Genomic DNA, 24,622 nt, shown 5'->3' with positions numbered 1-24,622 from the left:
TGTGTGTATGCTTGTGTCTGTGTACTGGACTAATGTCATTAGCCTGCTCTGATTTTCCTGATGTGATCAGCAGTGGCTCCTGGGTTTTACACCCACGTCTAATGCAACACACCGTCAAAGTCAGCAAGGAGTGTGCTTGCTCTTGTTTGTACTTTTACAGGGCCTGTTGTAACACACAAATTACAGGACTGAAAAATATACATCAACTGAATGGAAATCACAATCTTGAGTAGGTGCATTGATCAAATCTGCAATTATTTGGGTAATAGAATTTATTTTAGGCCTCTACAAACATGTTCTGAAATGCATCTTATTCTTGTATTAATTTATTAGTTCATATTTCAGCCTTGCTCGTTTGAAATGTGAACTATGAGAATCCTACTTTTTCTAAATGGCAAATCTAATCGCAATGATCATAACTGTATTTTTTGCCATAATCTTAGTCTCTATTTGATTTTGCCATCATAAAAAACATTGGAATGCAAAGTCACAGTTACATAAGAAAAGTGCTGTGTGTCTTTATGTTCACTTTGATAAATTGTCATGTCATGAAACAATGCCAATCAATATTTACAGCTAGTTATTTATCAGTCCACGATTTTATGCTACCCAATTGTTGCCTTCAGGTGTTCTGCCAGCCCATAACTCTTTTTTATCACCAGCATTAAGCCAGTGACTTCCCTCTGTGCTCCTATGTCGTCTCCCATTTTTTTACAGATTACGACGCAGAACAAACTGCACTATACAATTTTACTCGCAGTACTACTCCGAGTGCTTTATTTATCTGCCCTGAGCAAGAGGGGCAAGGAAACTGCTGACAACTTTGAAATTAGCATAGAATAATTTGCGACCCTCACTGCGAAAGCCTTTGTGAACAACCGAAAGGTCCGGAGCCAGCCCGTGAACAAATCATTGGCTTTAACCTGATTGGGCGTGGTGAGTTATTAGAGTCTGCGGAGAAGTGCATCACAGTTAAAAGGTTAGCCACTTCCAAGCGCTAAAGGTTTGTACATGATTTGCACACTCTTGAACACTTGTGCCTGGCTGTTAAACCCAAAGTGTTGCTTCAGGAAGAGACTGCTGCTTCCTGTCTGTGTTTTGTGAGGTGTAGATGAAGCTCTAAAACGTGAGGTGAGGATCCGGACTATAGACTAAAATAACATGTGAAGTTAATATGTTTTGAATAAAATGTCATACGGTGAGTTGTTTGGACAGTTTGGCTAAAGTTCCAGCTGCAGTTGCGATACATTCCAATAGTTTTCATACAGCGATCATTATGTGCGGTTTTTTTAGGATGTTTTGATGGTATTTCCAAACAAACCTATAGCGTCCCATTTGTGGATGTCATTTCGCTGACTTGTACTTTGACTTAGGGCTGATTGACGAACAATAATAAATAAATTGTGATCTTACCCCTATTACAATATGCTATTTTAGTGAAATGATCATATTCTGATTCATTGCTTCTCTGTTTAATGCAGCTCTATGCTCAAACACACTTGGTCAGATTGGTCAGGCTCTGTCATGCTTTGAGTGAGTGACAGCTGGTTTTATCCAATCCCAGTAAACTATGAACTCTCAGAAGAAGCAGATAGTTTTAGTTATCTCTTCAAGGCCGTATAAAGCTATAGGGAACAGGAATAGTTTTTGTATAAGGCATACAATGGGTAATTTATGTGGCTAATAGAAATGCATAGTCAATAGATGTTGTAACTTCACAGCCCATATTTATTTGCAATACAATTGTAGCCGTGGGGCCATAAAACGTCACCATAATTGCTGACCAAAGTGTTCAATATGCCCCCGTTCCAGTTACAGCCCCCTCTATATTATTGAGCAACAGCTAAAAGTCCCCTCTTCAGCTCAGTGCCCCACAAGATGATTTCTCTAGTCTATCGCAGTGTCTCTTCGCACTGCTGTCTATGGTAAACACTAACAGGAAGTGGTTCACCGTGATCTAAGATGGTACAATAACGTCTCACAAAGTAAATGGAAAAATGACACACAGGCTCTTAGTCAGCCGTTTATGTGGAACTGGTTATCAGATTTGGTTTTGAGTAGAAGGTACATTTTGTCCCACTGATATCTTAAAGCTATTTTTGAGGGTGAATGCCTCAAATTAATCGGAAAAGTGACATTGTTATGGGAGTAAATGAGTGCTTTCATTACTGCTAACCTTGAAGTAAACCAGATTTTATATGGTAGTGTTGGCAGAAGGTTTACTACAGATGTTCTTAAGAGTTTGAAAAAGTTTATTCTAGCTTTAATTTGTTTAATCTTGATCGTTTTGGACTTTGGTTCTTTTTCTGCTGTTTTGTGAAACCTGCAATGGATTTGGTGTCTTTGCTATCAAGAAAACCCTGGTCTTTGCCCTTTGGGGGGACAAATACTTTTGTTGATTGAATACATTTTTTCATAAAGGGTTAAGGGAAAAAGCATGACCATCTTGAACCAGTTTTGATGAGATTTCTGGTTGACAACAAATGTTTATGAATTTAGAGGTAAGAGGTAAAACAATTAGCTTTATTCCAGAGCTTGACAAGAAGTGGTTCTTTAAATTTGCTGCTAAAATTCTGCTGCAATGCATTTTAGACCACTGCTCCTAACTTCTAAATGTCAGTATTCCTCTGTAGTAAATGTGTCTGATCTGAGATTTACAAGAAGCTGCACCCAACGACTTCCACATTTATTGACTGAAGTGTTTATTAAAGTTTCTGGCAGTTACGTTTTTACGAACAGCAGGTCCGCCTCTGTCTCTGCCCAGGGGGTTTACTGCTGCTACAAGATGCTGGGAAACACAAAAACATACTGGACATGCGCTTGAATTTTAGATTTGGTTCAGTTGATAACATAACTAAGGCTGTAGTTGACTTAAGTGGTTGACTAAAGGCATGCCCTGTGCGTTGATTAAATACTGAAAAGGGGTGTGTTGTGGTACTGGCTAACGCTCTCAGAATTATTAGGATCTCAGGCAAAAACAACTACGTACATGGAGACGTACCAGTAAATAGCGTATTCTTTCTCCTTTCTGCTATGGTCAATATAAATCCTTGTGTTCCAATAAAATAATTAGTCAACTAAAAGTGTTGTTGACTAAAACTCTACTGTCTGAACTACAGCCCTAAGTATAACTGATTAAGTTATTTTCTTCTGTGCTTCTTTTCAGGAAACGTGCTGCTGCTGAAACCATGATAATGAGGATGCAGGGGGGAGGCTGCTACCTAAAGTGCAGTCCTTGCTAGACTGCACCTCACTAAAGACCCTTTCTCCCTCACCCATCACTGCTCTGGGACATCCACCCCCCCCTCCCTCCCATGGCCAACCATCTGGAGCTGATCCAGGAGTTGCAGCAGCTGGACAAGGTGCCCAGTCTAGAGAGGCTCCGGGCGGCACAGAAGAGGAGGACACAGCAGCTGAAGAGATGGGCGGTGTACGAGAAGGAGATGCAGAACAAGAAGAAGAAGGCTGACAAGAAGAGCCGCTGCATCAACAACAACCAGCAGGAGTCCAAGAGGCATGTGTCGTTTGCTGCTAATGTGGCACTACTGGAAGCATCGGCCCGAAATGATCCGGAGGAAGGTGAGAACAGTTTCATCATATAAAAGCTTATCAGTTTACAGCATTGAAAATGGTCTGTCTTTCCTTGTGTGTCAAATAAACTCCATACAGTTGGATGCTGCTTTGTTTGAATGAAATATAAATTAATTCAACAGGTGTAGCGTATATAGCAGAATGTGTCTACTTTTTCTTTTACTAGAAGAGGCTTTTTAATGAAAGATTTCTTTCATAAACACAAATGCGTAACTGTTGTTGTTTGCCCCCATGCTGTGATTAGTTGGTAAAAATGCCAGGAGAAAATTTAACCTCCTGAGAGCAGAACCACACTGCCTTTCTTTCCATAGAATAGCCTACAATGACAAAGTTGTATTAGCTTGGCAGGCTCCATTTGGTCCTTTCATCAGTCGCTGTATTGTGTCATCTATTTTAGTCCAGCGAGTATTATTTGCTGTTTTTGCTGCCTTTCCCTTCTCCAACCAGGTGGTGTGCAGTTCCATCTAAAGTCAGAGTGGCAGAGAGGATAGTGGTGCAGGGTACAGGTGTTTCATCTCCTTCACCACACTATGGGGCATAATTGTTTTCTTAGGATCTGTGCTTGTGATCTCTTTATGGTGCTGTAGTGTACAGACTTCAAGTTGAGTTGAATAGTGAAAGTGTTATCTAAGTGTAACCCTACTACCAAAAATAAAGAAAAACACTTCATCTCAAAGCACAACACAGAGCTAGGGGACGCTACATTTGAATAATTACTCTCATTTCCGCATCACCTCTCCACGAGAGCCTGTATCAAAATGCCAAGGTCAGGAAACCCATGAGCCAAGCCGGTACTCAAAACTGTCAGTGCAAACGCAGTCCATTCTAACCAAATTTGTTCTGCCAGCAAACTATTTTATCATTGAAGTAATAGAGCTGTCACACTGCGATGCGGCTGTGCCAGTCCTTTAATTAAAATTCCCTCACATGGCGCCTAACCCTCCTCATTTAGAAAATAATTGTTTTCCTCTAGTTCAGTCTCCTGCTGATGCCATGATACCAATAGTGATACAGGCTGTTATCACAGATAGGCCATCTCATTGAACTTCTGCTCCAAGATTAATTAGAACTTGCTTTATCAGAGCGGAGCTGGCCTATGGCTATGTTGCTGTACATATCTGCCATAGCAAGCTGTTGTAAAAGATTTAAAAGTGCACACTAGCACACATTTAGTAATCTTCATGTGACAATTGTGGCCATGCCACCATGCCTGATCTCATCAGATCTGATCTAGCTAAGCAGGGGTGGGCCTGGTTAGTACATGGTTGGGAGAACGCTGGGAATACCAGTTTCCACAGTTGAACAGCAGAGGCTCTAGTGCAGTCCTTAGTAATGCTGTCAAACAATAAAAAATTAATCAGATTAATCACACTTTTAAATTATGATTAGTCACGCTTAATGATTTTAATGTTATACTTTAAACTCTCCATGACCTTTATTTTCTTCACGGAGTGCACAGTGTTCAACTGGAGATCTCAGTGGTGTCTTTGGTTTGATTTGCTGATGACTGGAGCAGAGCTGCTCCGCATTTCTCGCTCCACACTCTCAAACAGACACCAACCGATATGCACTCATCCATGTGAGGACCGATGGACATGTGTGTAAATGTAACCGCGTGTAATCAGGACAGCTTCTGAGCATAGCATTTCTAAGGTCAAGTAAGGCTCCTGGCTCAACTTGCCTGAGAGATTGGTCAAAATAGACCGTGTGATTAATCTGTGTTAATACGTGGATGATGCCTCAGTTTGTTTTGATTAATTGCATGCTTCCTAAGCCCTAGTCCTTAAGAAGACACCTAGTATGAATGTGGTGTGTGCTTGAGTGTTGGTGCTGGTCGGAAGTGTGGTGGTCACAGCCCTCACTCCTGTCACTCTGTCCCAGGACAACTGTGGCTCCATTAGTGTAGTGTACCACCACCAGGTATAGAATAGATAAAAGTGCAAAGTAAAGTGCTATGAATTCTAATGCATAAGACAAGCACAAAAATATAAATGTAAAATGAATATATCCTCATGTTGGAAGAACTGCTGTAGATTATAGGCTTATTGGTTTGTTCCCAGGCCAAGGTAAAAATGTTGTCTATAGACTGCGAGATCCCTGGAATTACACATTGCACCGCAGCTGCCATCGTGTTTTTCTTATAAAATACAGAATATGTTTAATAGATGGTGGAACAGAAACAGCAATTTATAAACTCAAAACTCATGAAATCATAACGTTTTAGTTGCACTGGTATATATCTCTTTAATAACATTTCAGATGTTCTTGACAGCACAGTTTAGAGCTTGTATGTGTGCCAGCCAGTCCATTCACAGATGCATATGTCTGTGCACATGGCTCTGAGCTACTCCAGATGGACTGAGAGGCCTGGGATTTGCCTCGCCTGAATGCTCTGTAGGATTCTCCTGCAGTGTCTAACTTCAGCAAACATCCGATTATAAAGACAAAGACTAGTTGAACAAATTGCATAAAATTTAATTAACCAAAGCTGCGATAATTCTTCAGAGCTCTGATTTAGGTGGTTGGTTGTAGCTGTGGGCAACAGAAATGCTGTTGTGAAGTGTGTTCGGTTTGAAGCCCTAAGAGCTCTTTGTAGCACTTCCTCACTTTGAAGCCCAGATGCTACATTCGCTCATGCTCATGTACCTCTTTAGTTGTTGGAAAACCACAAGATGTCCATTAACAAAAGACACCCACCTCTTTTATGGTCTACTGTCCTTGGAGACTCACTATGTTTTATATACTAGCATTATAACGCACCACATAATGCAGATAGTATTCCCCAAATCTTATATAGATTTAGACAGCAAATTTAAAGTCATTTCATTGTACATCAGCTAGCTCCAGCTTTAAATTTACTGAATAGAATGAAAAAATGAAAGGCGGTTGATACTGACAAAAATGTATATAGTTTTTGGGGATTTCCAAATGACAATAATCAGACTTTTTGCAAAATTGTGCTTTTATAGTTGTGCCTGTAAATGTTTTGGTTGATGCAAACAAATGGCCCAAAACTTGAATGACTATAAAATTATAATGTTATACCCTTATTTAAAAGTTTACTCCGCAAGCTTGTTTATTTATTTTGATCATTTTGCACTACAGAGAAATTCTGAATAAAAAATTGTAATTGCTTGTAATTGATTAAAACAATTGGCTGTAAACATATGTTTTTTTTCCTGATCTGAAATAATGATGCCCCTAAGACCCTGGATAAAGCTTCTTTTTCATTTTTGTCAGCATGTATATTTTTCTCTTTCACCTGTATTATTGCCCTGTTGTTTGGAGACTCACTGTATTCCCTGAGAACTGACAATGCACAGAGAAAAAATAGAAAACTGGCGGCAACGTTATTCTGTAGAGATCAGGTTAGTTTCTGGCAGCACATAAAAGTTATTAGCACATTTGCAACGGCACTGTGTGAATGTAAATATTACTGCTGAAAAGGATTAAAACAAAACAACACGTTCTGCCTTTCAAAAAGACTCCCACTGGTAATGCCAAAGCAACAATAAAGAGCATTTGTTTGTTTACTTAGTAACAGGTTTACAAGTCTCCAGAATCTAGAATTAGCCTCTATTATCATAAACTGAATTTGGTACCAGAATGATGAGGAAAACACAAAGTAATAGAATCTACTTAAACCCAAAATAATAGTTCCATGTAGTCTTATATTACTTACACTATTCAAGAAAGTGTTTTTTCCAGTATCAATACTTGGTTGTCTTGTTTCAGTAGTTTTAATATTGATTAGTATGTCCATTCTAGTCCAGTCTAGTGTAGCTATGCTTCTGTTGTTGAGTTGGCAGTGTGGTGCTGGCACAGCAAAGAAATGAAGTTTCTCTATGAATATAGAACTGCACTATTCTTGAAGATCCTTTCAGTCTTACCCCTTTGCTCCTCACATCTCTGAAACCATAATTGTGCCATGCTTGTGTTATGCTGAGAGCTTTAGAGTGCTCATTTTCATGCAGTAGTCTGCACCAGGTTAATTGCTGGATTCACATATTCACACACATTCTACAAGCAACACAACAGACCACACAGTATGGAGCCACTATTTATACTTCACCATTTAATACATTTAAACTGGCATTGTAATAATCAAAGATGTCACCACCAGCGATTACTGTAGCAGTGTGTTTGTCAGACCCGCCTCCGTGCAGCACTTTCATGTAAACAAATCATTTATTTTCCATCGTGTTAACATCCGTTGTTGCTGTTTCTGTGCATGTCTGTGGGAGTGTTGACCGGAGGGTAAGATTTATTTGGTTTATTTGGCTTTGGTGATGCACAGAAGCTTTTTCACTTGTTTTTGCTGCTGACAGAGGCTGGGCATGGCAGCGCTTGGCCTTCAGTGGTCCTGTAATGAGGGTGACCATGAAGGAAGGCAGATAAAAGGTTGGGAGACAGGATGCCATAACTGGACACACAGAGATCCTCTGGCACAGGCTCACTGAGTGCAAGATAATCTCCTCTCACATTCAACACTGTTCCCAAATGCATCTCGATATTCCCCTCGGCAGCAGTTTTGACACAACTCAAATCTAGTTATTTGCAGCGTTTGATCCCACAGACATGCAGGCTATGCAGGATTTGATGTGAATGCCTGTAGCTAAAGCTTGCCCCTTGATGAAAAGTCCAGGTTTACTTGGATTTAATATGGATTTTGAATAGACTCACATTATGTTACAATACTGTTCTGCTATATATTCATCTTTCATTATTTTAAATATCTTTGAGTCTGACAGTTGCTGTGTCCTGTAGCCTTTTCAGAATTCTTACATGATGGTGTTGTGATGGGACTTATAGACTGCTGATATGCTTTTGCTAGCACAGTTCATGGTTCATGGCGTACAGTTTCTGATCTCTATGCCCTGCCTGATCCAGCTGTGATACTTACTTTTTAGAAAAGACATAGTCGCACCAGTGTTTCCCATCAATAGAAGAGACTATGGTAGCCCCCCCATTGTCTAAAATTCTCCTGAAACAAAATCTCACTTTGTTGCTCATTGTGTTGTCGTAAACACACTTAAAAAAGACGGCTTATATATGAAATACTGGCTCTAGGTACATTTACACTCTACAAATTGTATGCAAGAAAATTATTACTATAAAAATGATTTGCACCCCCGTAGTGTGAATGAAATCTAAGGGATCATTATATAGTGTTTCCATGTATGTTATAGTTTAATCATGTAGTAATCATTGTGTAATCTTAAATATGCTCAATAATAGAAACAGGTCCATTGACCCTTTGTTCAAATTTCATAGTGTTTAACTTGTTGAAAAATGGCAACATGGCTTTTTTTTTTACCTTGTATGTATAACCTAGTCTATACATGGTTTGAATAATCAAGTGCAGAGCAGTGAGCAAGAATAGTGGGCAGGTGAAAACAAGGCATTTTCTAAGAAATGAAGCCTCAATTCCAGGACACTATAGGATTATGCACTCATACATAAATCATTCTAAATACAACTCCAAGTAAGATAATGATGAGGCAAAAATATTAAAAGCTCATAAAAGTCAATTTTACATAAATCCCCTTTAACATAGATGAGCATTCATTCAGTGCATGATCTGATTTCAAACATAAAATGTAAGAAGAAAGTATAATGCATAATACATCTTGCATTTATACCTATAATGGGCCATGCTGGACTCAGTTCGCCATAGGCATAAAAGAGATGTACAACTACAACAATAGTTAGTCTCACATTCCGCCTCAATAGGAAATTTAATTCATCTAGCATGCTGTCTGTGGGAGGAAATTGGTTTGTGAGAGGACATGCAGATCAAACCCATCCCACTAGTTTAGAGACTAACCACTCTGCCACAAAAGGGGAACTAGTGTTTATGAAGAAACAGAAGGCGGAAAGAGCTCAGATTGGTATTGGCCTTTGTCTTGACCTGTATCACCTCAGAGAGTATAGTGAGATGAGAGGTTGAACGGCTCCATGACTCCATTTTAATCCATGATAGGCCCTGCTCTGGTGTCTGCTCTCCATCATTGGGTTGTAATGACAGTGTCCTGAGGTTAGCAATAGAGCAGAGACACAAATCGTTTATCCACATTTCTGATGTTCTTGCAACCAGCAAGTGAAGTACCCTTACTTAGGTATGTTGCAAACAATCTGGCCTCTACAGCATATAATACTATGTTGTATGTATATGACAACAGTGTTATTTTATGGGAAATTAAGCACCACTGTTTGTTTTGAATTATGTAATTATCCAAATTGTAGACAGCATTTATGGATAACCAATAATTAACCTTTAATCCTAATTTCAGTGGTGGAAAGTGTACTGTAAATTTGTACTCGTATGATTTTAAATGTAACTAACTGCAATTAAATGGCTAGAATTTTACACAATTATAAGTACAAGTTTAAAAATCTACTAAAAAAGTGCAATTACCCCAGTTACAGTAATGTATTTGTATTACTTTCCACCCCTGTTTAATTACAGTTTTAAATTCAACAATATTCCATTACCGATTTAAAAAAACAAAACAAAAAAACAAAATCCTACAATGGCCTACTATGATGTATACTTGTATTAGGTAGCAGGTTTGATTGGGTGAGCATGGATTTAATTTAATATCTAGTACCTGAAATATATACAGGTTTGAATAAAAGTTAAATATACTTGATAGACTGTTAGATGTTTGCTTGCAGTGACCACATATGACATACACACACACACGTAAATCCTGTCACGTTTTGTCTTATTTTAGCGTTGTTGTACTGAAGTCTGTAGTTGGTGGAGTTTCCCCTTGAACTCATGTCCTGTCATTACCACTTCCTGACTGTAGCGATGGGAGCGGACGCAGCCAGCCGTGTGCAGAGCTGCAGATACACCACACTCTGAGGTCCATGTCTTCTCTGTGTGAGCGCAGCACGGGTCACTGATGGCAGATAAGTATGAGTGAGTCTGAACTCGAGTTTGTGTTGCAGTGTAGGCTCCAAATAACTGCAACTCAAGAATATATTTGACCGTTTCAAGTAAGACATTCTTCTGACCCGGTTTGTGTTTGTTCCACAGTATAACGGACAAGTAGGTAACAGCATCAGGCCAAGTTACAGGGTAGATATGTGGAGAGGCAAGCCTGCTCACAGTAAGAATGCATATTTAGTTTTCAAGGTGTTTTCAAGGAATAAAACAAAGATAATTAAATAAATGGAAAATAAATAGGTTTAATCTCATACTGTGTAACATTCATAGCAAAAAAAGTGGATACAAGTGGACGCCCCACCAAAAAGTCACATAGTGCACCTGTAATTTCAAACTTTTGTGACTCTTCTCAATCTGTGGTAATTGCTTTGAGCTTCCTCTGAAATGTACTTCTGGTATCAGCCATAATGTAAGAGGACAGAAGTACACAAAGTTCATATTTTGTGTCTGCTGTCCTAACCCTGTGACTCCTCGCTGTTGGATTGTAATGGCTGTGAAATGATCTTACCCTCCTTCTCCCCAGTGTTGCTTTTTCTGGCCACTCAAGCTGATGAGGTTTGTCTTCTCCAGGGAGCAGTAGGTCAGAGAGGACAGTTCACTTTCACGGAGCGTACTCTTGTCACTGTGGGGCACATCTGATCCACTGGTCCAACAGCGGTGCATTGATCGAACCAAGAGTGACCTTTAAATCATTTATTTGTTGTGTACACTCAAATGTCTTACCACTGAGTAGACACAATGTTTTAGGATTCCTGAAAGGCATGAAGAAGTTAATAATGAGACTTTTTTTCACTTTCAAAGGAAAAATATGACTAAATACAGAATATATCCACTGCAAAATAGTTTGAGGTTTGCATACACCCCAATTGGGAAACACGGCTCATGCATGCTTACACTTTTCTTCTTATGTAATTAGTTCCTCCCCCCGTCATCTGTGATAGTATGAGTATCTGGTCTTGTTATGGGAGTCTTAATATGTCTTAATCAAATAATCCCTGATTAATGGCACCAGAAGTAGGACTGATACGACTGATATCAGTGTCACGATGGTTTCAGTGTCCAAGACTAATAAAACTTTACATTCATTACTCGAAAGTAATGAATGTAATTATATTTATTTTTTCTGCTGCCCCCACGACCCAGCCCTGGATAAACGGAAGAAAGTGGATGGATGGATATTATGTTAGCTTGTCCCTGTCTAAGACTTCTGTTTAAATGTTGAAGTATCTACTGTTTAGACCTTTACATATGTTATAAAACTTATTTATGTTGCCTATGGTGGAAAATGGCACAAACCATTGGCTTTTGCCATCAATTAAGTATATTTTTTAAAACTATAATCTATAGGATCCTCAGTATAATTACAAATCTATGGATGGCATTTGAGCTACTTTATTATTGTCTTGGACTTGCAGACAGTTGAAGCATTAAAACGTCTCTCATCTCTTCTCCAGCTTGTTCCCGGCTGTGTTTAGCTCCCACCCATCGTTCTATTTATTCTTCCACTGACATGGCTAATTGGCACTTTTTAGCCACTGAAAACCCCTAACTTGTAACTTCACAGTCCATTTTTAACCATGTGGTTTTGGACTCGGGTTCACCATTTTGTCTGTGCCATATCATCACCATAAAACTCTAAACAGCAGGAAACAGTGGATTGAGACTTTGCAGAGAGCTGGTACTATGAGATGTATGCTTTCTTTCCTCTCCAGTTATTTGTGTGTAAATGAACTCTCAGAGGAGCTGTTGTCTTCTGCTGTTCAACCTATTAGAGTGTATTATGGGGAGTATAGCTGCACCGAAGGGACAATAAAGACAAACACAGAAGCACTATGAAAAGCTGATGATGTCTAACCATTCTTGCTTGTTCCTGACCAAAGTTTTTTTTTTCTCTAAAAGGCCCCCAGCTCTGTGTTTTGTTGTTTTACCTTGTTGCCCTGGTAACCACAAGAGATTCCTATAAGGACGAGACACAGCTGGACTTTTGAACCTGCAGATGGTAATACCTATATAAAATACTGCGAACTAAATGCTCAACAAATGCCCAAGTGTGTTTGATAGACTGCGAAATAAGTGGCATTGCATAACATCTTCATATGCTATTATTTTATTTTAAGCACATTTCTTCTGTAAGAGAGGTATATCCCAGTTAAGCAATATGGGCAGGACCTGAAATACTTATTCTGTCTGAAATAATAATTTGCCGTGTACATTTTTCACTTTGATACTCTGATTGGCCCTCAGAGACATAACAGGGTAGTTTGTCAAGCTAAATGTTCGTGAAGTGCTCAATAAAATGTAGAGATTCTGTCACTAATTGCCCCTTAACATCAACATTTTGTGGTATAATTAAATAACTATCCATGACTTTCTGCACATCTGGGAATTGCATTGGTTCAGAAAGAAGGTTTATGTGCCTCCAGCAGAATATGAAGCCAGCTCATTTTGTTCCCAAATTAAACTATCATCACTTAATGTTGTCTGTCGTGATTAAAAGCCTCTATCCTTGCCATCCTCTGCTGAGTCTATGTATGGAATATAATCATGATAAAAAGGATAATAAAATGTGTTCATTACTGTTCTTTTTCTTCACTTTACTTGTGGCAGGACCTTATGACCTCCACAGGAAGCAGTTTGAACACTCTGGTGATGCTTCATTGACCTCTGACCTTTGACAGAATTCAAAAGGATGTGCAACTTCCTGTGTAACCCTGGACCATGTGGTTGACCGATCAGTTACCACATGCTTCATTAGTGTAGTAAAGGATAGTAAAGAGTAATTACCCTAGAGTCATGTTGGATAATGTAGTGGAGAGCAGTGCTGGCAGCTTTTGAAATGCAAATGTAATGTATTTTCATGTATTTTAGTAAAATTATCAAATAATAATTATCAAAATATAAATTATGCCAAATATTTCTTTACAAAATACTATTAATATTAATTCATTACTTTTGACTGATACCAGAATACACTCTTGTTTTGCTCCGGGCAGAAATGTGGCTCTCAAAAAAGCTTCACAATGGCTCCAGGCATTTTACTCGTACTAAATATGAACTGACCGGTCTTTGCTGTGGGCGGCTTCTCTAGGGTGGTATGCCCACAATAATCAGTAATGGTAGTCATTGTATTGTTTATGAAAATAAAGGATTTTTCACAGCAAATGATAGTGCAGTGATTTGCAACTGCAGGAGATGCATAATCAGAATGTTGTTGGCCACATCCTTAATGTGTATTTTGCCCTTTTCTTAAAGCTGCTGATGAAAGTTTCCTATGACTTTTTAAGAAATGCTGTGACTGCAAAGTGTTCTATCCCAAAATGACTTTAAATCCACCTACTTTCCAGCTTATAAACTCTTAGGAGGATGGTTTTATTCACTGTACCATGAGATTGAGAAGCAGAGCTCATTTTCAGTAGTTGCACATGTTGAGGTCCTCATAATGACGTGCTTAAGGGCAAATCAAGACTCTGCTCCTGTAACCTTTTGCCTTTAGTGTGCCATCGTCATTGGTTTGGGGTGACATTTGGTGCTGTTGATTACTTAAGGAGGATTTTGTGGCAGAGTGGTGACAGTGAAAGAGTAGGAAATTTCTCATTTATCTTTAAGCTCCTCTTTCATAGTGTTACTTTTTCAATGAACGCCCCAGACTTCTCCCTTTGAGCAAGACACCATTCAACAGCTGTACAGGCCATTATGTTAAATATTATATTATTATATGCAAAATTACATGCAAATTACATGTATGGCAATTAAACTGTAAACTGATTTGTTGCTTTACAAGTTTGTTTTAGTTGGTTGTCAGATTAGCATCTCATTTTGGCATCTTGTTCCTGCACATGCAGGTCGAATAACATCACAAAAAATAAAAAAAAATAATGTCAATATAATTGGTCACCAATAATTATATTGTCACACCAAAAATTCTGATAATACAAATTTTCACTGATAATTTAATCAGATAATTAGAAGCCCAAAATCCACTGATCCAACTGCTTTTATGCCGAGGTTTTCATCGTTAGCGCTGTAGCTGGACATAGATGCCATCGGGTTGACGAGCTTGGACTATGTGAGCATCTATTTGTATTTTAGTTCTCAGTCAAATGAGGACATGTGGTGCAGTGAGAGGAGTTTGCCTGTTTGAGCCACTGCTGGACCATGTGACCATGTGCTCTGTGTGCAGATGAAAAAACACGTTTCACTAACAGCCCAACACAAACAGACTTTGTATGAGGCTGTCTGTATCTGCCTTTCTCCACTAACTTTTTACTCACAGTCTATATTCACAATACAACTTTGAGTTTGTCACTCTTGTGTTAAAGAGCAGCCACAGTGCTGCAGGCCTGCTCCCTCAGTGTTGTACAAAGTTTGAAACCAGCAGATACAATATGGTCTATCTGAAGCATAGTGTTAATAATAAGGAAAATAATAAAATAAAACAGCATTTACAATGTGGCCAGAAGAATTAAAGTAGGCCTATATGAGACATTACCTTTATATTATATTATAGAAAGTCTGTAATTAATTTCAGTTTAAGAGCAGGCTACAACCCAGCACTGTTACTTCATATTCATAAATATCATAAGGCTTTAAGGCTTTATATGTATTATACACTCTATTTTAGTCACATTTAGGCCCATAAACTAAAACAATAAAAAGTAAAAAAAAAAGTTTTACATTTAAAAAAATCCAGTTAATTTAAAATATAGTATCAGTTTTACTTTATCAGTTATTGATAACATGATGAAATTGAAAGTGCTGAAAGCAACAAGGGATGGAAAATATAAGGATCTGAACAAGTTCGACACAGATCCAAATTCTTAGATAACTTGTCAATAGGGCTGCCAAAGTATCTCCAAAATTGGTCTGCAGCAGTAGTCCGTATCAAAAGGGGTAGATGAATCAACAATGAAATGGGGTTGTATCTCTTCCTTATACTGACCTTGTTATTTTCTTGGCTCCCGTAGGCTCTGGTCTTGTGTGGTCCTCCCCTCTTCAGCTAAATCTAAACACGCAGTCATCACACTGTGCACGTTAGGAGGACTCTGGTACTGCGTGTCATGGCCGCCTCCTCTCTGCCATCCCCCTGCCCCCTTGACTCAGCCCGCTGTTGAAAAGTCATTTAGGATTAACAAAAAGCAAGCGCTCGGATCTTACTGTTGAACTGTGTGATATGAAACATTTGTGACATGGAGGGAGCGCGATGTACTGACCTGTGGGATTATCAGATATTTGGCTTATTTAGGCTCGTAATTGAAAACATTTTTGGCCTTGTTGCTGTCACACAACAACAAAGAGCCATTTATGAAACTCTATCTTCCCTCTGGTTATCTCTGACTTGTTTACTCCAGGAACCACAGCAGAAATATCTGTGGTATAACTTCTTGTGCAAGGTATTTATGTCCTGTCTTAAAATGTACTGTATGGTCTTGGTCTGAATCTGCTAAAAGATGAATAGATGTGTTTAAAGGGATGAAAAATTTTTGTAGTTTGCATTTGTAAAAAAAAGAGTAGTATTAGCTGTTAAACAAATACAAGAATCCCATGCATTTCAGAATGAGTTACCAGGTGTAACTGGGTATTAACGAGGTAACTGGGTCTACACATTATCTAACTTTTCTTAAAATGATGTGCAATATTTTTAATACCAACATTTTAGCTTCTGAAACTGTCACGTCCAACTTCAGACACTTCAGATATTTAAAGGAAAAGTATGAAAGATTTTGATTACACATTTTAGAAACATGACTAATCTGGTAGCCGTGCCCAAATCAAATATAGCTTTTACTGATAACAAATGTAACGCTCATTTATTCTTACAAAAAAAAAACAACAAAACATTTAGACGTGACAGCCAAGTTGCTTTGCTGACATTCAGTTGGTGTAAACCTGAAGTTCTGAGCTTTCGCATGAGACACTTGAATGAGAAAAAAACCAATTTAAATGAAGGTTAAAGCACTGTCTAGCGTCAGGTATGAGTGTACTTCCTGTTTTAATAGTAATGGCGGAGGCTACATACAGCTCTTAAAAAGACACCATCCAATCCATGTGACCGCTTCATTTTCTGCTGTAATTGCATTGTCTTTTAGCGCATCAGACTGTATTAAACTATTGTATGCCAATGGGCTTATAAGTGCCTCTATACTTTTCCGGATCAGCACGTTCCCCGGGAGCGCCCTGATTCAAGTTCATTCCTATTTCCATGGTAACCGAGGCAGACATACATGGGTCCAGAGCACAGCCTGGAGCTGCTCAGCTGAAAAGACTGAAATTGTGCACCATCACTGGCCCTTGCGCTGCATGAGCTCTGTGTGAGTGCTGCCTGGGTGCCCGAGGGAGCCAAGCTGTCATGGGTGAAGTTATATCACCATGAATGTTTAAAGCGGTTTCATTTTTCACATTATTAGGGTTGCACTGTTTGAGGCTAAACTATTTTTTCCTGAGTTGATTAAAGTTTCAATCAACCCAGGATGCAGTATTTATTGAGATTTTACAGGTGTTAACACCATGAACTAAAATTAAATAAATAAAATTGCCAACTAGTGGAACAATTTGATCACTGTTGCCATATAATTACTGTACAGTGTCTGGCAAACTGCTAAATCAGATTTGGGTAATCTGAGAGGCCATGATCCGAAAAAAATCTGATCACAGCTGTCCCTCGTTTATCACGGGGGTTACACAACACGCAAAATCCACAAAGTAGTCATCTTTATATTTGCAATTATTATATGTTGTGCAGCTGTAAAACCCCTCACCACACACTTTATACACTTTTCTCACACAGGCATTAACATCTTCTCACATTCCTCTCTTATTTAAACACTCTCAAAGTTCAAACCTTCACACTTAACCTACCTTGCCTTTGTGAACAAAGTGCGTTTGTGAGTCATTGTTGGTCGAGGCCATTGGAGCAGATTCGCAGCCACATTTCCATCAGACCCAGGGCAGCTGTGGCTATAGATGTACTTTACTACGAGTGTGTGGGGTGAGAGAAGCTTGTCAAACTTGTAAAGAGCAACATAGCCTTATTATTGGTGTGAATGGCAAGTTTTAGCAGCCTCATTGTGCGCATATGGGAACATAACACAATGCACTAATCAGGTGCTTTGAAAAGTGTTCTATTCTTTTGACACAGTTCTGTGAATAACACTGTCTGCTTCCAGTCTGCCCTTTTCCACAGCCAGTTATTCTATATGTTGATTAGACCACTCACATGAGGTTTTGCCATTATCTGAAAGTTCTGTAGAATTCAGTATAAATAGGAGAATGTTAATTAGATGTTGAAAAAATAGGGTATATAGAGATTATTGTTAGACACCAATAATGTTTTTAAGCACAAATTGAACTTGTCCTCCGGAGCAAGTTCATCCTTTGTGTTAAAGCCATCCGTCCTATGGTCCTGGAACAACGTGTCTGGAGCAGTGACTATGGGGGCAGTACCTCAGGGCCTTCCTACAAAACCAACATGCTGAAGGTTTTATTGTATTGTTGTGTAAATGAAGTTGTTGGGCACTGATCAATTTCTCATCAATACTGATCAGTTTGGAGAGGTCTACAGCCAGTTTTGTAAAATAAAAGCATGTAGTTTAGAGCAGAGTTCAGACTTAAGAAAATAGACAATTTGGCAATGGCAATGATTAAAAGTAAGTTCAGGAAAATAATACTGAAAGCCTGAAAGATAAAATAAAACTGAAAGTCTTGATTGATGTTTTTTAGTATAAAACGTGATACATTTTATTCATACCACCCAAACCTACCTTGTACTACCACGAATGAAACCTTTCTTCTTCCGATGGCAACAATCTTCACCTGGCATCATGGAGTAGAAAAAGCAACATATACCTCTTTAACCTGTGGTTCACTGCATAACCCTTAGTGAGTCATTTGTACTGAGCTCCTGGAGCAGTGCGTGTCTGAGTCTGTGTGTGCATTGTTTTCTAAAGTCCTAATCTAAGTGGTGTTTGGGCCACAGCTCCATATCCCCTCAATGCACGGTCAGCATCTTCCTCCTCCTGCCACCTGCTTCCTCAGCCTCAGCTCAATTTAAACCATCTCTGACATCCCTCACCACTGCCCCCTCCCTCTTTCCCTCTCTAGCAACACCCTCCACTGTAAATCCTGCTGCATTAGCTTAAACTGTTGTCACTGGCACAGGCTCAGAAGTGGCAAACCTTAGAGAAACAAATGACAAAACAAAACATGTGAACATGTGTGATCTTTTTGAATGAATTAAGACTTTAACTTAACTTTATTGAAGGGATTTATTTGGACAAAATGGTTTATGCATTTTTCTTTTTCCTTTCAACAGTCAGTTAAGTCAGCTGCTTCTTCTGAAAGTTCACACTTTCTTGTGATTGGTTAATTCCAGCTGTCACTCAGAACAAATAGAGAAATAAAGAATCACCATGTGACCATATGACCACAGTACAGATCATCACAGGGATGAGATCACAATTCAGTTTTTATCTCCAAATTAAATAAATTAAGTTCAAAATGTTAGAAAAATGGCTTATAGTTTGTGTTGCCAACTTGACTGATTAGACAAAAACAGCCACTTTTCAACAGTTAAAATGCTGCATTGCAAAGTAATACATCACTATATGTAACCTAGTTTTCTTTCACACATGCAGAACTTACAGTCTTGTAATATATAATAGTCTTAAATTCAAGTTAAAGCGGCACCCTGTAAGATTTCTGCTGACGGGCACGCACCTGCAGGACTCCATGGAAATAAAAAAAAATTAAACCCAAACTTTGGAACATTCTGTGGAGATAGATGTGTTATATGCCATTCTATGGAACGTTCAAGGCAATAATAAATCAAATTTTATTTTAGTTTATTTTCTAACTGAAATGTTATGTGTTAGGTGTATAAATTAGCCTCTATTTAGAATGAGCATTATCAATTTTCTTGTGAGTTCTGTTAAAATGTAATGCTCCATCATCTACAGTAGATATAAATATAATTAGATATGTTTACTCAAATTATATGATCACATGACAATTCACTTTAAAAAGTACACTTTCCCAGTCTTCCCTTGTAAAAAAGCACTTTGTCCTCCTTGTTACATTGTGTTTGTTTCATAACTTTCCCTTGTCTTCATAACATATGGCTTCCTTGAAGAGAGTACACCTGCCTAGTCTCCGCTTGTGAGACTGTCCCTGGGTTATTTGTTATTTCTGGGCCCCCTCTTCCCGGTGGGCTCAGTGGAGTGGAGCAGAGCTGGGATGAGCAAATGGCACCATTACTGCTCTGGGACAAGGAGCTGTCCATCAAAGACTGGGCTCTAAAAATAGCTCATAACTTGACCTGAAAGAGGACTTTTAAAAGGTGCACTATACAACTTTTCCGGTGGGAATACACTACCTGCTCATTTCCATGGAGATGTTATTGCTTTACTTAGAAAGTTTCTCAGTATGGCATCTATATTACATTTATCCAATTACAGGTGTTGCTCAGAAATACATTGAAAAACATACATTCTTACTGTGAGCGAGGTTGTCAGTCCAGATTTGACCTCCATGGAGATATATATGTTTAATGGCATTGTGTGAAACATTCCAGGCAATCCAATAACATCTCCATGGAGACAAGCTGATGCTAGCCCTTTACCAGAAAAGTTGCATAGTGCACATTTAACACTGACATGCTTGAATTGTTTATTACTGTCCTAATTATTTGCGATTGATTGCAGTGACTACATACCTATAGGGAGTTGAGAGGCGCTGTACCTGATTTTTACTGTCTCAAAAATGTGAAAAACAGAACTAATTCATTTTCAACTTTGCATTGATCCAAAGTTTTTCCTCACTTATGGATTCAGAGTATCCTGATTATTCACCACAGTTGTCTCCCAAAGTTGTGAAAAGCGCTTATAAGTCAGAGGTGAGTTTTGCTATAACTGTAAAGCTAAAAAAATAACTAGCATGCTAATAGTACTGATACTTGGACAGTAAAATGCTTTGTAATTAGATCGAGACAATATGCAGCAGACTTACTCCAACCTCAACAGCTGTTTACACAATATATTGACAAATCTATCAAAAATACATGAAAAAAAACTGACAGACATGTGCAGACATTGAATTGCTTTAAACACGTCTGATTTTGATAAAGCTCTTGTTATTTAAGGTTATCAAAGTTGATCTATCAGAGCCCTGTACATAGTCACTCTTTCCCTCCCCATTCATTGTAATGATTGTAATCTTCTCCTAATGTCATTGAGCAGAGCGACTCTCATCGTGGCTCAGCTGTGGGTGACTGGAGCAAACAATGCAGCTGTTCATCTGGCGTCACAGACCATCCATTTTCTCTCTTCAGTTAGACGATGCCATAAAAGCTACAAGAAGCCATTGTTGCTCAGTATTATGTATGACGGCTCTGATAATTGATATTACATTGTAAGAATCTTAATTATAACAGCAGGGTCCGAGGTGGGAGAGCTGAGTGGGCCCAGGGAACAGGATCTGTTGAGGGGCAAAAGTATCCAGTTTAGCCAAGTCAAAAAGCAAAAAAAAAACACGAACTGAGCCAAGCAGGGAGTACCACAGAGATACACGGACGATCTGGCGCCAAATGTCAGGTCCTGGCTCCTCTTATCCTCCTCAGATGCAGCTGATGGTGGATTAGCTCCAGGTGTGCACGGGAGAAGCCAAGATCTCCACCCCAGCTCCAGGTTCAGACACAAAAGAGAGAGGAAAAAGACCAAAAAAAAAGGCAAGACAGACAGGGATCGTGACAATTGTCTAAAAACATGTTAAGCTTAGGTTGAATAGGAAGTTTAAACAAAGCATTTTAATTTATATTCTTCTAAGTTTTCTTCTTCCCACTCCTTTTCGAGCTTGTATAGGAACAAATCTGTGAGATGTGCTTTGGGTTTGCCTGATACGTGTGCTCGAATTTAATAAATAAATGAAAAGAATGAATGAAGTGGAGGCTGTAAGAGCGGGGGAAGACAGAACATCAATCTTTATTTTGTCCAAATGATGTACCTTTTCAAGTAAAGGGGGTCTATTATGCAGAATATATATCTTTTTTTTTAGCTTTCTACCTTGTTATAAGGTTGTTCCCTCATCAAAAACATACCTAAAGAGGCTTTAGATGTCATCCCTGCATGTTTCAGTAATTTATCAATCTCTTCCGCCTAGCCCTGTTCAAACCCTCCTTGCGTTATGTTAGCTATAAGTTTCTGTTCTGTTTCTGACAATTCTCCACAAATATACAAAAGCGTGATTATAAAACTGTACAAAACAACTTGACAAACCTCATTAGTGGGCTGCACGCTGATTGTGTTGTGACAGCGCTCTGAAGGGGGGTGACTAAGCATGGAGAGCGAAAGGAGGGGAGACTCAGAGTATCAGAAAGAAAAAGAAAACTTGTTACTATGTTGTTTTTGGTGAATATTGCATTTTCAAAACAATGAAAGGTACCATTGTGATCGATATGTTATGTGTTAGCAATTAATACCCACAGAAGTAAACTACCCCCTCTTTAACAATTTTATTTAGCAACATACTCCATTGAACTTTACACTGTGCACCCACTTGATGCTGATGTATGCCCCGCCAGTTCAGAAGCTCACATCGTTGAATTCTAACAATATAAACAAGTAAATTAATTAGAAAATATTGGGGAGTGCAGCTATGTAAATGAAGTGATGCTCCATTGCCTGAAATACTAGGCTGTTTGTGTTTGTATAAGCTTTATTTTCTTCTCATTAGCCGCTCCCTCCTTGTGGGAATTTCGATGTCAAGGCTATCGCTAAAGCACTTCTAATTGCATTGAAAACTCTTCACTACCTTATGCAAGTTTTCCTCACAACACCTGCTACTATCAGAACCACACTTTGTTAGGCCGCCCTGCTGTGCTTCATCCAGCTACATCTGTTAAGCGTTGGCTAATTACAGTATGGCGTGCTATGCTAATTATATCAATGATCTTATCTCCTGATGTCCCACTAACACCAATGTCATTTAACCGCCTGTCGTGGCCTAGTTTGAGTTGAGAGGGAGGACAGAATGGTTATGCGTTTCCTGAATGTAATGTTTACTGTTGTTTTGATTAGGGCCGTTTGCAGCAGCAATGACAGTATACTCCTTTTGCAGCATAGAAGTAAATTACGTAAAAATATGCTGCTAAAATATGAAGCCATTGGTATGATAATGGCAGCAATAGGGAACTTTTTTCTATGTAAACTACTTCTTGTAGAAAGGAAAAATAATAGTTCTTCTGCTGCATAATTTTCAGCTTGATTCTATTATAGAATAATTTAGTTGCACTTGCATTTTCCCAGTGCAGTGCAACAATCTTAGTTACAAATAGGGTTAATGGCACACTTTTTAGAAACATGTGCTTGAACGTTTAGATAAAATGAACAATGAGAGTCATTTAGGACCGAACATGATTTGCTAGTTGCTTTGAAATCAAGATTAACTTCATATATTAAACTTGTTCAGTATAGTTGACAAAAAACTGTAGTCTGTTAATATCCAGACTAATGCACTAACACCATGCGTTTCATAATATGTCTAATAAGTTTGAATTTGGTAAGGAAGTTTTGTATTAAGGTTATAAAAATATCAAAAATCAGATACTAATCGCTACTAAAACTAGTATCAAAACTTGATTTGAACAAATATCGATACTAATACATCAGCAGAACAGAAATGAACCTTTCCTAATGGCTTTAAAGTCTTAAGATTGGACCACTATGGAACCTACCTCGATAACTGAGGGAGTACACAAATGTAAGACCTCGTGGTAATATAAAAGAAAGTACTATTATTTAATGTTAAAAATTACATTCTATTATCTAGATGAAGAGTGTGTTTTATTATCATTGTGGTATTGAAATCGGTTTTGAGTATGAAGTTTATTTTTTATTGTGAACACTATTTTGTTTATACATGGAGACAAGATCATTTGTTTTTCACAGGCATTATATCTGTTAAATAATTGCACTGTTTACTATTTCTTAATGGCAACATAATTTTGATTAGATTGTGATTAACTTTGCAACCCTGGAGTTAATGTTTTTAACAGTATACATTTTTCATACCTCATACTCATGGCTCAATAATGTAACTGGGACACATCCTTGGACATACTTTAGTAGGCTGTTTGTAACAGCGTGTCCTGTATATCTTCTCTCTACAAATTTGACCCAAAATAGTGTGAAAGCCCAAACTAACACAGCCTCTATTAATTAATTTCCCCATCTATAACCCCATCCTCAGACCCAAAACAAAGAGAACAACAGTAGGGTTGTTAAAGGTTGAATAGGGTAGTTTGAGCTGAAACTGGAGACAATAGCTCTTTACAGTTTCAGTGTAGTTAGCCCCTCTCTTCAGATAGATATAAGACAGTGTCCACCAGTAATCTGACCAGAACTGAAGAAGCGGCTTGGATGAGCAGTGAAACGTCTTCACTCCTACAACAATTTGTCCAGCTGATAGATTTAAACTTTGTCTTTTGCTACAGCCTCTAATAGTTTAAGATTCTTCTGACAAAAAAAAAGATTAAAAAACAGTACACAACAACTTGAAAAACCTGATGGAATGTGCAGTAATTTCATTAGCATGTAGATGCACGCTGATTGTGTTGTGAATGCGCTCTGAAGGGGGGGTGACTTGGCGTGGAGAGCAAAGGGAGGGGAGACTCAGAGTGTTAAAAACAAAAGGGAAACTAATGAAACATGTTAATAGGCTGTTTTCAGTGAATATAGCATTTTCAAAACAATAAAAGTTAGCGTGGTGATCTGAATATCTTATGTCTTAGCAGTAAATGCCTCATAGAAGTGAAGTACTCAACATAATCCCTTGAACTTTACACTGTGCACACACTTGATGCAGATGTATTTATTGCCAGTTCAGAAGATCATGTGGTTGATTTTAATAATATAAACAAGTAAATTAATTAGAACGTATTGGGGAGTGCAGCTATAGTAGGCAATTTGTAAAAACATGCCCTTTATATCTTCTCTCTACAAACTTGACCCATAATACTGTGTAAAAGCCCAAACCAACACACCCTCCGATACTTTAAGATTCATCTGACGTTACCGCTGACTTTAAGGG

General features: G+C 38.5%; 1 protein-coding gene across 1 annotated transcript in view; it reads left to right on the top strand.

Annotated features, from left to right (window-relative positions):
* The window catches only part of ppp1r16b (protein phosphatase 1, regulatory subunit 16B), an 85,257-nt gene that overhangs the window by 25,566 nt on the left and 35,069 nt on the right, over positions 1-24,622 (top strand). The window contains exon 2 of the mRNA XM_033967046.2: positions 3,167-3,579. Coding sequence (XP_033822937.1) covers positions 3,315-3,579 — 265 coding nt within the window. The 5' untranslated portion in view covers positions 3,167-3,314. The remainder of the gene's footprint in view (positions 1-3,166; positions 3,580-24,622) is intronic.

The sequence above is a fragment of the Periophthalmus magnuspinnatus genome, chromosome 5 (assembly GCF_009829125.3).
Source record: "Periophthalmus magnuspinnatus isolate fPerMag1 chromosome 5, fPerMag1.2.pri, whole genome shotgun sequence".
NCBI lineage: Eukaryota > Metazoa > Chordata > Actinopteri > Gobiiformes > Gobiidae > Periophthalmus > Periophthalmus magnuspinnatus.
This window is presented reverse-complemented; position numbering and strand designations above follow the sequence as displayed.